The sequence below is a fragment of the Macrosteles quadrilineatus genome, unplaced genomic scaffold (assembly GCF_028750875.1).
Source record: "Macrosteles quadrilineatus isolate MER2022 unplaced genomic scaffold, UCM_ALF_1.0 Scaffold_12__1_contigs__length_5162894, whole genome shotgun sequence".
NCBI lineage: Eukaryota > Metazoa > Arthropoda > Insecta > Hemiptera > Cicadellidae > Macrosteles > Macrosteles quadrilineatus.
Genome location: NW_026542605.1, coordinates 3,718,713 through 3,731,957, shown reverse-complemented (window position 1 = coordinate 3,731,957; position 13,245 = coordinate 3,718,713). Strand labels below are relative to the sequence as shown.

The following is a 13,245-nucleotide window of genomic DNA, read 5'->3' as shown; positions in this document are numbered from 1 at the left end:
TGTGTCAAGTTAAAAAAAAAAAAATACTTCATGCTGGCTGCATACACTAATATTTAATTTCAAAAGAACTAACCAACCAACAATCAATATGTTTACAGTATTCATATTTAAATATTGACAGTGATTTAGAATACATTAGCATAACCGCTCCAGGTCTGGTTTAAGGGTTTTCCCGGTTGTAAACACAGATTCTCAGCTGAGCACACATCAGCTGGTATTGGGGCACAGCTGATAAAGGAAGCAATTAAACAGCTGATTCATTGAGTGCCTCAGCCATGAGTGTAGGGAAAGTGATTATGAGTGGCCCAGTAGCCTAATGTTCTTGATATCTCGACACACGGCTACAGTGCATTGATAGGAACACATCCTTTGTCATATTGTTTTGTGTTTGAGTGGGGAGATTTTAGTTTGACATTTTTAGTTGAGGTGAGAGTTTTTCATAGTTTGCAATTTTTGTGTATTTTATGCTTTTATGAAAAATATATTATGAAACAAAATTTGTGTTTGAGTTAGAATCAAGTTTAAACAGAAATTAGGAATATTTACATGTAAAACAAACCAAATGTTTTTTTATTGTAATAATTTTTCTCAGAATGGATATGCAATCAAAATTTCATCTTCACACTAATAAAAGAATTTGAAAACTTGTACTAGCTAAATTTGTAAACTTACTTGTGCTTGTGAGTTATTTATATTTTATTTAAATATATCTCTGAACCATAGTGTTTTCAGTCAGATTCATTACATTCAATGTCAATTATTCTCAACTAAAGGCTTATTGTTTTAAGCGGTGGGAGCCATATCTTTGCCACTTAAGCATTCTTATCAACCAATAAATTCTTAACCAAGCCTTTTTAAATACTTGGAAGCAGTGAACTGCATGAACTGATCAACTTTTTGTTTCCTTTTACCTTTCAACTGAGTAATCTACTTAATGTTAACATCATTAAAGGTTTTCTAAATTTTTTCATACTTAATTTTTTGTAAAACGAGAGATATAGTGCCGTCAGCCCGTCACAAATATGTTTGGTCTCCGATGTTTTCAATATTTAAGGATAATTAATTTTGAACCCTTTTAACCAATGAATAAAGAAGTAGTTCTAGGTTATCTGCCTTTAGTATGCATAGGATTTAACTTGTACTTGTGTACATCAGTTTGGCTTGTTTGATATATTTTCATTTTGAACATTTGGGTGTTTGCAGTGTACCTACATAGGGGCGGGGAAGGTGTTTTATTTTCTTTAAATTAATTTCAGTGGCTGTAAGCAGTGAACTGGTCACATAAAACGCAATGGTAGTCTATAGTTTCATATAAATCGACAAGGTAAACTATTTTTACATACTGTTGAATTCCAACTCTTTGGAGTAAATAAAAATCTTCATAATTTGTTTAGTTTTGAGAATTGAAACGGTAAAAAGGGCAAAGTGAAGAAACTTTACATTCAATTTTGCAAATCTTTTTCAAAACCGTCTACTCTCCTACAGCAACGTTATTGACTAATGGTCTAAATAAAAAACGTTTAATTGGCAGATCGTTCGTGCCGCCGGTGCGAGACGAGGAGAGTGAAACACAGCGTAAGGCGCACGCCAAGCGAGTGAGGGAAACACGGCGGTCGACGCAAGGAGTGACACTGGAGGAGATCAAATCTGCAGAACAACTGGTGAAGAAGAAGCAACAACAACAGCTGCAGCAGGCAACTCAACAACTGAGCGGCAGCGATCAGGTAAGACAACAACAACAACACTGCTCGTCTGTAAATACAAATGTCAACCACTTCCCAGTAACAGCCAATGCGAGAAGTCCCATTTGGTATCTTTGATTTTGTCATTTTGTAGCTTCATACAATGTGCTAGGGAATAATGAAATACACCCTCATTTTGACTCATACTTCACATTTGGTAAATAGTAGGCCTACCAACGGAACATTTTTTTGGTAAATTAATGATCTAGGTGTAAAGTTTATCATTTAATAAACAGTGAAAGATTTTATACATACGTACATAAGTAATATAAGTTAATATTTAACACATAAGTACAGGTAGTCCTCGCTAAACGTGGTCTGGTTTTCACAGTTACCAACAAAAATTTAAACACAAAAAAAACTTCTACAGAGTTCTTTTTAAATGTGTATGTTGTTTAAATGTAAGCTTTTACTGTACTATCATTACAAGATTGTAAATTTTTTTACGTTACCAAAATAAGCTAGAAAACTTCTTGTAGAATGTTACAAATTTTATTTTGCTCTGATAGAAGGTTTCCTTGTTTTACCGAAGTTAAAATTTGCTTAACGTTTTTTTTTTTATTTTGCCTAAGTTATTAGTTTTTTAAGTTTTTTTGTGAGGGCCATACTCAGGTTTTGTTTTATTTTAACCTCAATCTTCTGTCAAATATGATCATTAATTCATATCCCAAAAATGGTATCTAGGTCCAGAATCTATCCCGCAAGTGTTCTATCACTATTACAACTTGGATAGCCAGATAATTCGCTTTTACCATGTTGAGCAGTAGCCTACCTGTACTTGTTAAGTTGACTCTAAAAAACTAATTCATCACTTGCAGCACACAACCCTTTTTACTGTCCACAACTGTGACAGTAACTAAACAATAAAATCATTCAATTCAATTCAATTCAATATTTCTTTATTAATTGAAGCACAAAGTACATGAATAGTGTCATAAACAACAACAAACATTGCTCTTTATTAAACTTGAACTCTTCTAAACTGTCTGAATGCAAGGGGTACTGAAAATCTAAGGTTATGGTGGTGTTACTAGTCGCCGGACAGTGAAGAGCCGCTACACATAACTGCCACAATCACGACGGCGGAACCTACAGTGGCACAGTCGGGCGAGCGCCGGCCCTCGTGGCGCCTCCGTGTAGACAACGGCAGCAAGGTGGCTATCTGGCGCATGTCTGTGTCAATGTCAGTGACTCACGCACCCAGCCAAACCTAAAAATGTTGATGTGTCAGAAATTATTTACACTTTTAACAGCAAATAATTTTATTGAAATGACATCTGTTTTAATGGCCCAATAAGAAAAAATCACATTTTAAATGTCAATTTTTGTTATCCGTTACCCCAAAAACGCGTATTTCGCTACCTTTACTGTGGATTTTGGCCTTAAATAGGAAAATAATTGATTCTTTACATTTGATATATTTGTTTCCTCTTTACCATATTAAGATAATTATTCAATTTTTCCTTTGGATATCTATGCAATCGTTATATACACAACATGTACAAAGTGATATGTAAAAATATTTGTATAGGCTAGGTAAAAACATTTTAGGTTTGGCAAGGTAAAATGGCGCAGATGCACACTTGTATTTTTACTGCTTTTTTTAGTTGTTTTGGATTTTTTTTGTAGTAACTTTTATCATACCGTATGATATCTTCTATCTTCTAGTATGGTTTTACTGCACGGTATTTCTAGCACAATTGAAATTAATTGGATACTTTTTTTCTGCACTTTTTTTTAATTAAGTTAATTTATTTTTCTGCACTTTAAAATTTGAAAATTTTGTCATTGTATATCTGTGGTTTGGTATTTTATAAAGTCGTAAATACATTTTTTGTTGTGTTTATTTGATTGATTAGGAATCACAAATAAGTAATTGATGGCTGTTTTCACAGGACTAAAATAAACTCTTTTTTACAGTAGCACTCCAAATTATGCGAATTCCAACTATCCGAATCGCTGATCATCCCAATCGCTTCCAGAAAGAATCAGCTAAATCCAAAACCTCCACGAGTAGACAAATCATCGTCTCCCGCGGTTACAGAAACATCGTCATCGTTTTACGTTATTGCCAGCAAATTTTGATTATCTCCTGCAGTTGTATAGACACCATCATCCATCATCATACCCCACGGTCATGAAAGCATCTTCATCTTATTTTGCGATCGCGGCTAAATCTTCCACTGTCTTATGGACATCATCTTTATCTCCCGAGGTATGGAAAATCATCATCCTCCTGCGCGGTCACGAAATCTTTGCAAATGTGTTCTGTTATCGCTATAGTTAAAGCTCGGTTTAACTGGACTTATTTTCTGTAAATTACCCCAAATTTTGTAAAAGATCAACTATCCAAATTTTTTATTATCTGAATGTTGTACAGTCCCTTCATGACCAAAATGATGCAGGATGATTAGAATGGTTGGAGTTCTACCATAGTTGTATAAAATCAGTTAATCAACATGGATGTATTGATAGTCAGTTCTAGATGATTACATAACATAACGTGTGCTTAATCCCTCAATAAAACATTGTTATACATTGTCTGGGGAAACGTTTTTTTATTCTTCAATTTCTACATCATCACATTTATTACATTTATTACACATTTATTACATTTATTACATTTGACATCTAATAGTCAATGATATTACTCCTGAATAAAATACCAACAACTAATTTTAAACATTTTCCCCATAAATTTTCATTGCTTGTTTAATAATTAGAAAAATCATATTTGTGTGTGCTCGTTTGGATTTTTGAGTTAAATTGCCCTTACTTTTGGTAAATTTAATAAGGCTGCAGAATTCCATTTAATTATGGTATTCAATCCAATTTTTTATCAAACATGTTGTATCATGAATGCTGTACTATTAACCTGCATGATTTGGTATAATAATATGTGTATCATGTAACCTAACAGTTTAAAATACACTTGTGTGTACTAGTAGCAAACTTGTGTACAGGAATGTTATTTTTTTCACTTTTGAACATGTTTGTGCCTTGGATGTTTTTAGGAAATAGTTTAACTGTTTATCATAATCAAACTCTGAAGGCAGGAACATCATACATTTTAAAATTTATTATAAGGTTACAAAGTCTACCAATAAGTTAACACTCTCTATGTTTGTAGTTAACTTTTTTTACTTTCTTAAAAACTTTGCATCATTGGTTTTATATTTTAGCAGTACAGCAGACTCCCTCTTATCCAGACTCCTCGCGATCGAGGCCAGTCCGGATAATGGTTTTTCCGGTTAAACTGACGTCCTCAAAAACGGACCTTTAGATACATACTGTATGATACAGCATTTGACTTAAATTTGGGAGAGCATTGTCTTTAGACACGTGATTACTGGTCTCAAAACTTTCCCACAAGAACAGTAGTTTCAGTACCACCCACCTCCTGCCAATCTAGTCCGGTTAAACCGATGTGGTGATAAGAATTGTCCGGCTAAAGAGATGTAATTTCCACCGAGTTAAGTCCTGTTAAACCGATGTCCGGTTAAAAGGTGTCCGGATAAGAGAGAGTCTACTGTACTTGCCTAGGAAAAAATAGGCTAAATGTGTAAAATTTGTCATAGGCCTACATAATAAAAAATTTCATTGGATAGTGCAACTATCCAATGACTATAGATAATGGATAGTTATCCACTATGGATAACTATCCATAGTTGATATTGTAACTATATGGATAAACAATAAAAAATCTTGCATCACCGAAAGGGAAAGGGTCAAGAACAGTTCCCAGTTATGTAATTTCCTGAAAACGTGTTTATTTGTGAACTGTGAACCCTACTTGTCAAAATGTTTGTCTGTGGTCAGTAAATGCTAATGGAACAAGTTTTATAGCTGATGTAACAAATCAAAATTGTCCTAAGCAACGTCCAAGAGTTACAGTTTTCAATGCGGGTCTTAAGAATAGGGCTGTCTTTTTTTATCTTTAATTTTTTTTAAATTTACCAATACTTCAATAATATGACCAAAGAAATTAATGTATTGTGTATTTTAATGTTAAATTCAGGAAATTAGTTCTTTACTGAACAGTCCCTTTCTATTTTCTCTGTCTAATTGATGTTGATCTGATGTTACAGTTCATGTTGGAAGACGCAAGAACAGAGCCGAGCAGAGCGTCCGCCCCCGCACTGGAGGCAGCTCTGCGACGCCCCTCGGTCACCACTACCCCTCGCCCTGCCTCAGACCCTGCGGATACATCCGTCACACTGCCACTGAGACGACCCTCTCGTCCACCTGATGACAAAGGTAAATAAAGAAGATTTGACATTTTAAAAGCTTTGGAGGTATAGAACTTCTCTCAAATGCATTTATGAAAGAAAAACTGATTTTATTCACACAAGAAGTTTACAACAATGGTCATTCTGTTGCAGCTGGCTTCCTTGGTTAGCACATACATAAATAATTTAAGAATTCAATTTGGAAAAATGCTGTAATTTTTCAAATTTTACTAGTTTTTTAGTTTTTTGAAGGAAAACTTCTAGTATTAACGTAAATAATTTAACCAAAAGTTCTAACCAAAATAATTATTATTAATCAAACTATCCTAAGAACTAGAGACATATTAATGATATTTCGGACAAGGGAAGTAAAAGTAAAGTGACTGAACCAAAAGAGGTTCCGAGGTAACACAGGGTGTAGGGTAAAGGCAATTGACTGCTACACAATGTAAACTACAGACACACTACCTCCCTACAATAACAATACAAGAGTAAGAATATTTATTTTCTCCCAGAAATAAAATTATTACAGTAATTAAACTACAAACTAATGACCCAAAATACATGAAAAGGAACTTGATATATTATTTTTTTTACTAAACGTCCTTTGTGTCAGACTGACTAAGAGGAAAAATAAACACTGCCTTAATTACAATAATATGCATAACTAGCTGTGTACCCGTTCTACGCACGGGGATCTTATAGTAATCAGTTGAAACCTTCTTATATAAAGAACAGCAGTTGGTTTGCATATTTTCAGATATGCTGGCCAAACTATTATACATAACTTCATTTTATGTCGTTTGTTGTTGTTCCGGATCGGTATGACAATCAATAAAAGGCTAAATTACCTGTGTCCGCTGGTCGATCCTAATGTATCCTATTACAGGAGATGCATTTCGGCGAAATTAAATCGCCATCATCAGTCCTAAAGGTCTTGAGCTTCCCCATTAGGTGCGTCTTGGAGTTTTTGAAACACATACACGAACTGTACACTTATACACATGACGAATAAAACATAAATACACAGTAGGCCTACTTTTATTTTTACTATAGACAAGTAGACGCGCGTCGGTCATGTGCCGAGTCTCGACTGAAAACGCTCATTTAAAAAATGTAAGTTTCCCAGCAATATACAACACTGATTCAAGGTCTATTTCCCGGTTATCAAAACTCAAGAACAATTTTATACACAAAGAATCTCTATTTTCATTTACTGTTACCCTACATATTATTGCACTTGCGATTAATTAAATCCGTTGGGATTCCTTCATTATAAAATAACAAAAAGAATAAATGAAAGACAGCATTCAGATAAAATTACCAGGATTATAAATTTAAAACAATGTCTGCTAGTAGACAGAAACAGATGCCAGTGTTTTGTTCTGTCTATTTGAAACTGGTGGTGACCAAGCCAGATAAAAAAAATTAAAATAAGTTACAGTAGAAAAAATAAATAAATAAATAAATAAAAATACACACAAACTTGCAGTATTCATAAAATTGCATATTTGATCTACATGTAAGGCTGTTTATACCCACTCGAGTAGGAAGTAATTAGAACTGATTTGATATAATTTGCTTTGTTACAGATCAAGACAAGGAAAACGACATCAGGAACGCTCAGGCAACCCAGGCTGTGATCCAGCGAAGAAGAAGACCCAAGAGAAGATCAACAGGAGTGGTCCATGTTGACATGGATGTAAGTATCGGACATATTCATATTCCTTATCCATTTGTGAACCAAAGTGATAAATACACAAAAGTTATTATTATCCTCTTTAGAATTGCATAATACATAAAGCACATAGTAGGTTAGTTTATTTTGGAAGAAAAAGCACATTGCCTAGGAATACATTAAGGAAGATGGAGTGGATATACAATGTTACCCAATTAAAGAGTTCCAAAGAATAAGTTTTCTTGAATAAGCTAGTTGTGTATCAATTCAATTTATAGTTAAACTAGCAGAGTACCCGTCCTTCGTACGGGGTTGGCATATAAGTATCAAATGCTTATAGCAGTTATGAGTGAGGACATGGTTTAAGAAATTTAGGTTCTTTTTGAAGTTTGTTCGCTACGCTCACTCACCTTTAGGTTGGAGCTCGTTCGCTGCGCTCACTTTCCTTCAGGTTAGCTCGTTCGCTACGCTCACTTGCCTTCAGGTTAGCTCGTTCACTACGCTCACTCGCCTCCAGGTTGAAGTTCGTTCGCTACGCTCACTCACCTTTTGCTGTTGTCATAAATGTAAAAGAAATAATAGTGCTAGTGCTGCACCCTGTTGGTAATCCTTGTAACTTTAATGCTATTGAACATCACAGAACAGAACCAACTTGTTTAATTGAAACAGCTGTTAAGATTCAATAATTTCATTTCTCATAAGGTTAACATGGGAAACTCCAGAGCCACTGGGGCGGAGCCCGAAAGGATTTTTGGGATAAAAATATGCCTATATGTTAATCGGGAGCTATCATCATGCCAAATTTCAGCCCGATCCGACCAGTAGTTTTCGCGTTTACTTTTCCCATACACACACACAGACACCACCTCTTTTTTATAATAGTATAGATTTATCGATCTATAACTAACTGGTTATCTTACCCAGTTAAATAGTCAGCTTTATAATGTACTAGTACCGCAATAGATGTAAGCAAAAATCTCAAAAAAGATTTTAAAATTTTTTATTAGTTTTTAACTCCATATTTGAGTAAGTTTTACACCAACACAGTATGAAAATTCAGTGATTGACAACACTAGATGGTTGTAGGGTTATTTTCATTCTGGAATCTTTACTAAGGATTACTTACAACTTACATGGTAATATGTAATGTTTCAGGAGATTGATCCTGACAGACAGGACAATGCTGGTGGAGTCGATGGTGAAGACGTTCATGTCAACAATACAGAGGTCAGTGTTTTGTGTGAATGTATTTGTACTTTATTAACCTATAGTTACTGTAAACACTAACCATTAAAAAAAATATTGTTAACCATTTGTCTCTAGTCAAACTCACTTAAAAGGTTCTTTGGTGTAAACTAGGTCAAAGTCAATTTTGTAGTTAGGTTGTTTTGTGGATAATAGATAGGTTTTTGTCTAGAGGTGTGCGGATATCTGAAAAATCGGGTCGGATTCGGTTCGGTTCGGATATCCGTATCCGAACCGAGCCCAAGTTTGATATCCGACACTATCCGTTATACATCCAACTTTTTCGGATAGACAACATATTTTGATGTTTTGGACAGAAGAACTAAATCTTCATAACCATCATTAGTTTCCCAGAACAAAATTACAGCAATACGTTTCCAACGACGACGTAACAGCAAAGGACAAAGAAGCCGTATGATGCAATACCGATTTCTAGTTTATAGTCGTTATCAACGTCGTTATCGGCTGCTTTGCTTTACGATTAGATTCGTCTGGAACGAACAGACATAAAACAGAAAAGAACTACTATGGTGAACTCACAACTCGTGCATGTCTCCTGATACTAGGGGCGCTATGTGTAATAGTTTTTTTACAGTACTGTTTTAAAGTATAAAAATCTAGCCTACTTCTGTTCTGTTACGTAAACAATACATTTAATGTTTCCCGAAAAAAGTCAGAATAGAAACAATAGAAGGCAACACAATAGAAGGGTGGGAGGGGTTGGGCATTGACCTCGAAAGGAGCCTGGGTAACGGGTAGCAACTAGCAACAGTAAGTCGAGTGGGCCGTGAGGGGGGAAGGGGTGGGTTACGACCTTGAAGCTATATATAGACCAGCACTACTTCCCTAAATCTAAAGGACTGGCGAGTGGTATTCCAATCAAAGGACAAGATACGTTGTTTTTCGGGTACCTATTCATTGCCCGGTTTGACTTTGTATTGTCTTATTGTGTAGAAACTATGAATAATCAAAAATAAAATTACAACTAACCACGATTATTTAGCATTGATTGTGTATATTGAATGATTAAATGGTAGGGACCAGGGGAAATATACAAACTTTTGTCATGATTTGAATTTCAACATCAAAATACAATATTGTACAATCATGATATTTAAGGTCATTGACCTTTATTATGCATCTGGTATTGCTGTTTCAGAAGAGAAGCACGTCGATAAACTATAAATTGATATTCCCGTGGTTAAAAAGAATTATTTTATAAACCTATAAAACAAAATCATAAAATCTTACATAAAGATAATAACATTAACAATAACAGCAATTGTAAAAAGGGTATAAAGATAACGTCATTATACTTTCTCATTGTTCTTTTATTTCTTGGGTTTCCCTTCATCAGCATTCAACAAGTTGCCTAGTTGCCATGGTTACTAATCACCCATGTCGTTATCAGCTGTTGTGACATAGCGCACAGCAGGGGGTAAAACTTGACGAAAATCGGTTAATTTATACCTATTATTTAATTACCAGTACTTTATCGGTACTGTAATAATAAATTGGCCGATTTTTGTCAAATTTAACACAAAATTTATTGAAATTTCTAGGTGAAAATCTATAAAACAATTATTACCAAATATTTTTATTCATTTAAAAGATTGATTTGTGGTATTGGGTCCCCCACTGAGTGCAGCCGAGCGGCACTAATGAGGGTTGAACCATCTTGGGGGTAGACAATAGACGGCTTATCAGACTCGACCCTCCCCAGTGGTCTGGAGAAAGCTTGTAAAAAACTATTGCACAATCATGACTTGACATTGGGCTGCTTCAACTTTAATTTTTTCAAATGAACTGTGATGTTAAAAATCAAAAACAATAATTTCGGACTATACTGCATAACAATAATGGACTGCAATAATTGTTGAATATACAATCCATTTTTAACAAACTAAGATTATACTATTCAAATACAATTTTAAAAATTATCTTGGTATTTTACTTGGGGTAATGAAGCTGTAGGCTAGTGTAATTCTCGGTTCATCAAGGTTCTACTGAATTATGTTTGGCAGTGAATAAGTGTTGAATGAAATTTATAAATTCAGGGATACACACATTTTACAGAGTTTTAAAGCCTAATTGCCCTAATTAACTTGCCACAACATCAAATCTAGAGCCCAGCTTAGTGCATTAGTGATGTTTTCTATACTTGGCAAACCCCAAGAATGCCACTTAAGGCCAATAATCAGTTCCAAAAACGTAAGAAAATACAATGTGAAAATAAACTTGAGATAGAAATCATTGTCTTGTGAGAACCAGGAAACAACATTAAAACATAACCTCAAGTAAACAAGCCTAAACGTTTTGACATCAGTCCTGCTGAGCTAAAGTGTTGTGTGAAGATTTTGGCTGCTAGTGTACTTAATTCAAGCAACCAACTTTTGAAAATAATGTTGTGAATTGTGGTTTTCAAGAGAGAGAAAACTGTGGACGTGGCTAATTTGAAACTCTGTAATTCAAAATCGTCATTTAAGTTTATTTACACAGCTTTACAGTGTATGCTTTATAGGTTAAAAATGCATATGCAGCTTATTATTAACCGCGCCGAACTATCCAAATCCGAAAATATCCGAATCCGAACCTCCCGATATCCGATTCGAACCGAGCCTCAACTATCCGATCCGAATCAGATCCGAAATAAAATTTCACTATCCGCACACCTCTATTTTTGTCACTGTGTCATTTCTGTTTTAAAACTATTTATTTAACTTAACATTTCCGTGGAAAGAAGCTAGTCAAGTCAGTTCAATAAGTTTGTAAAGTATGGCTATTTTTCCATTGAATATTAGTCTTTTACATTTGAACGATTGTATCCTTTGATCAACTAGACAAATAATTATATGGCAAGTCAACATGCTTGTCATGAAACACAGACATTGAATCAATGAATTAATTTATAGTAAATCTATAATTCTTTATACACCACAACCAGGTTTAGGATTAGACTGACACACAGAGTCTATGTAATTGTTGCATCAAACTTGCAACCTTGTTCATTGCCTCGGCCTAGTGTATGTTATAATTTACTTCAATTAAATTGGTTTGTTGTTAATTTATCAAATGTTGGGAATGAGTAAAAAACCTTGCACACTGTTTTTATTGACTGTATGAATGCTAATCCCGTGCAAATTAATTGCAGTTTTTTTCTTACCAAACTAACTGTATTACCTATTTGAGCTCTAAAAATTAAAAATCAACATTTTAATTATAAACTTTTGACATTTAACTCCAGAAAAATTCACAGCTGTCCTCATTTGTAATGTGTAAGATATTCACAATTCATTTTCCTGATATTTAATGCAACACATCCTTAATTATTTTGAAGGAGCTTCTCTTACTCAGGCAACCCTGGTATAGCATTTGATTGCGTTCCTCATGGTTTGCTCTTAAAATAACCTGACTACTATGGCATCCGCGCGCACACAGAACTTGATGTTTTCAAATCTTACTTATCTCACCGCAAGCAGCAGGTTGATGTTGCGGGAGTGTTATCATCAGCGAGTAAGGTGTTGTGCGGAATGCCGCAGGGTATGGTTTTGGATCCTGATCTCTTTCTCATTATGATTAATGACTTGGATAAGAGCCTGACTTTTACCTCTTTGATTTAGGTGGTTGATTTAGCATTTTTTGAATAGTCATGATACCTTAAATGAATTCTTTGCACTAAACAGTTGCTGTGTGAAGCCAAGCACTGGTTTAGTGTCAGTGGGAACACTGATAATACTCAGTACCGTTTTTAGATTAAGTGTTAAATCGTTTGCTATAGATTTGGATTGTTATCTAAGCTGGGCAACCCATATTTGTAACTTGAGGCGAAAACTGTGTAGAGTATTATTTCTAACTAGTGTACATTTTGCTCGAATTCAAGCAATTGTAAAGTATTACAGGATTTTCAAACCAATAACAATCATACTAAGCTATCAACATTTCAACAAAAACACACCTACCTTCCCTGTAGCAGCAAACCTAAGTACTCATATTAAAATTAACTTAATGTTATTTAAATAGGACAAAAAATGACCATTTTCATGGGAATATCATTCTAGAATTAAGCCAGGTAAATGGGAATTCGCTTAGTCTAAAGCTTTGCTGTGGATACACAGTTTTAATAACAGCAATGATTGAAGAATCTGAATTATTACTTATATCCATGAATTTATCTAATAATTATTTCCTGTAAAATATTATTACAGCAGCTCAAAAATATTGGAACAGACTCGGTCAACAAATGACGCAACTGAAAGAATCCCATGCTAATGACATTAACATATAGTTTGACAGTTCCATTTAATCAATTTTAAATGTTTACATTCAGGCGAGTGACACATTTTATTTATGT

At 34.5% G+C, this 13,245-nt stretch overlaps 1 protein-coding gene across 5 annotated transcripts in view; it reads left to right on the top strand.

Moving 5' to 3' along the window:
* Positions 1 to 13,245, top strand: part of LOC129004847 (protein phosphatase 1 regulatory subunit 12B-like) — an 82,546-nt gene that overhangs the window by 49,071 nt on the left and 20,230 nt on the right. For 4 of the 5 annotated variants that reach the window (XM_054433513.1, XM_054433511.1, XM_054433509.1 and 1 more), the window contains 5 exons: positions 1,532 to 1,724; positions 2,777 to 2,896; positions 5,831 to 5,999; positions 7,564 to 7,673; positions 8,805 to 8,876. In XM_054433513.1, coding sequence (XP_054289488.1) covers positions 1,532 to 1,724; positions 2,777 to 2,896; positions 5,831 to 5,999; positions 7,564 to 7,673; positions 8,805 to 8,876 — 664 coding nt within the window. The remainder of the gene's footprint in view (positions 1 to 1,531; positions 1,725 to 2,776; positions 2,897 to 5,830; positions 6,000 to 7,563; positions 7,674 to 8,804; positions 8,877 to 13,245) is intronic. The other variant, XM_054433512.1, reaches the window with a different exon arrangement.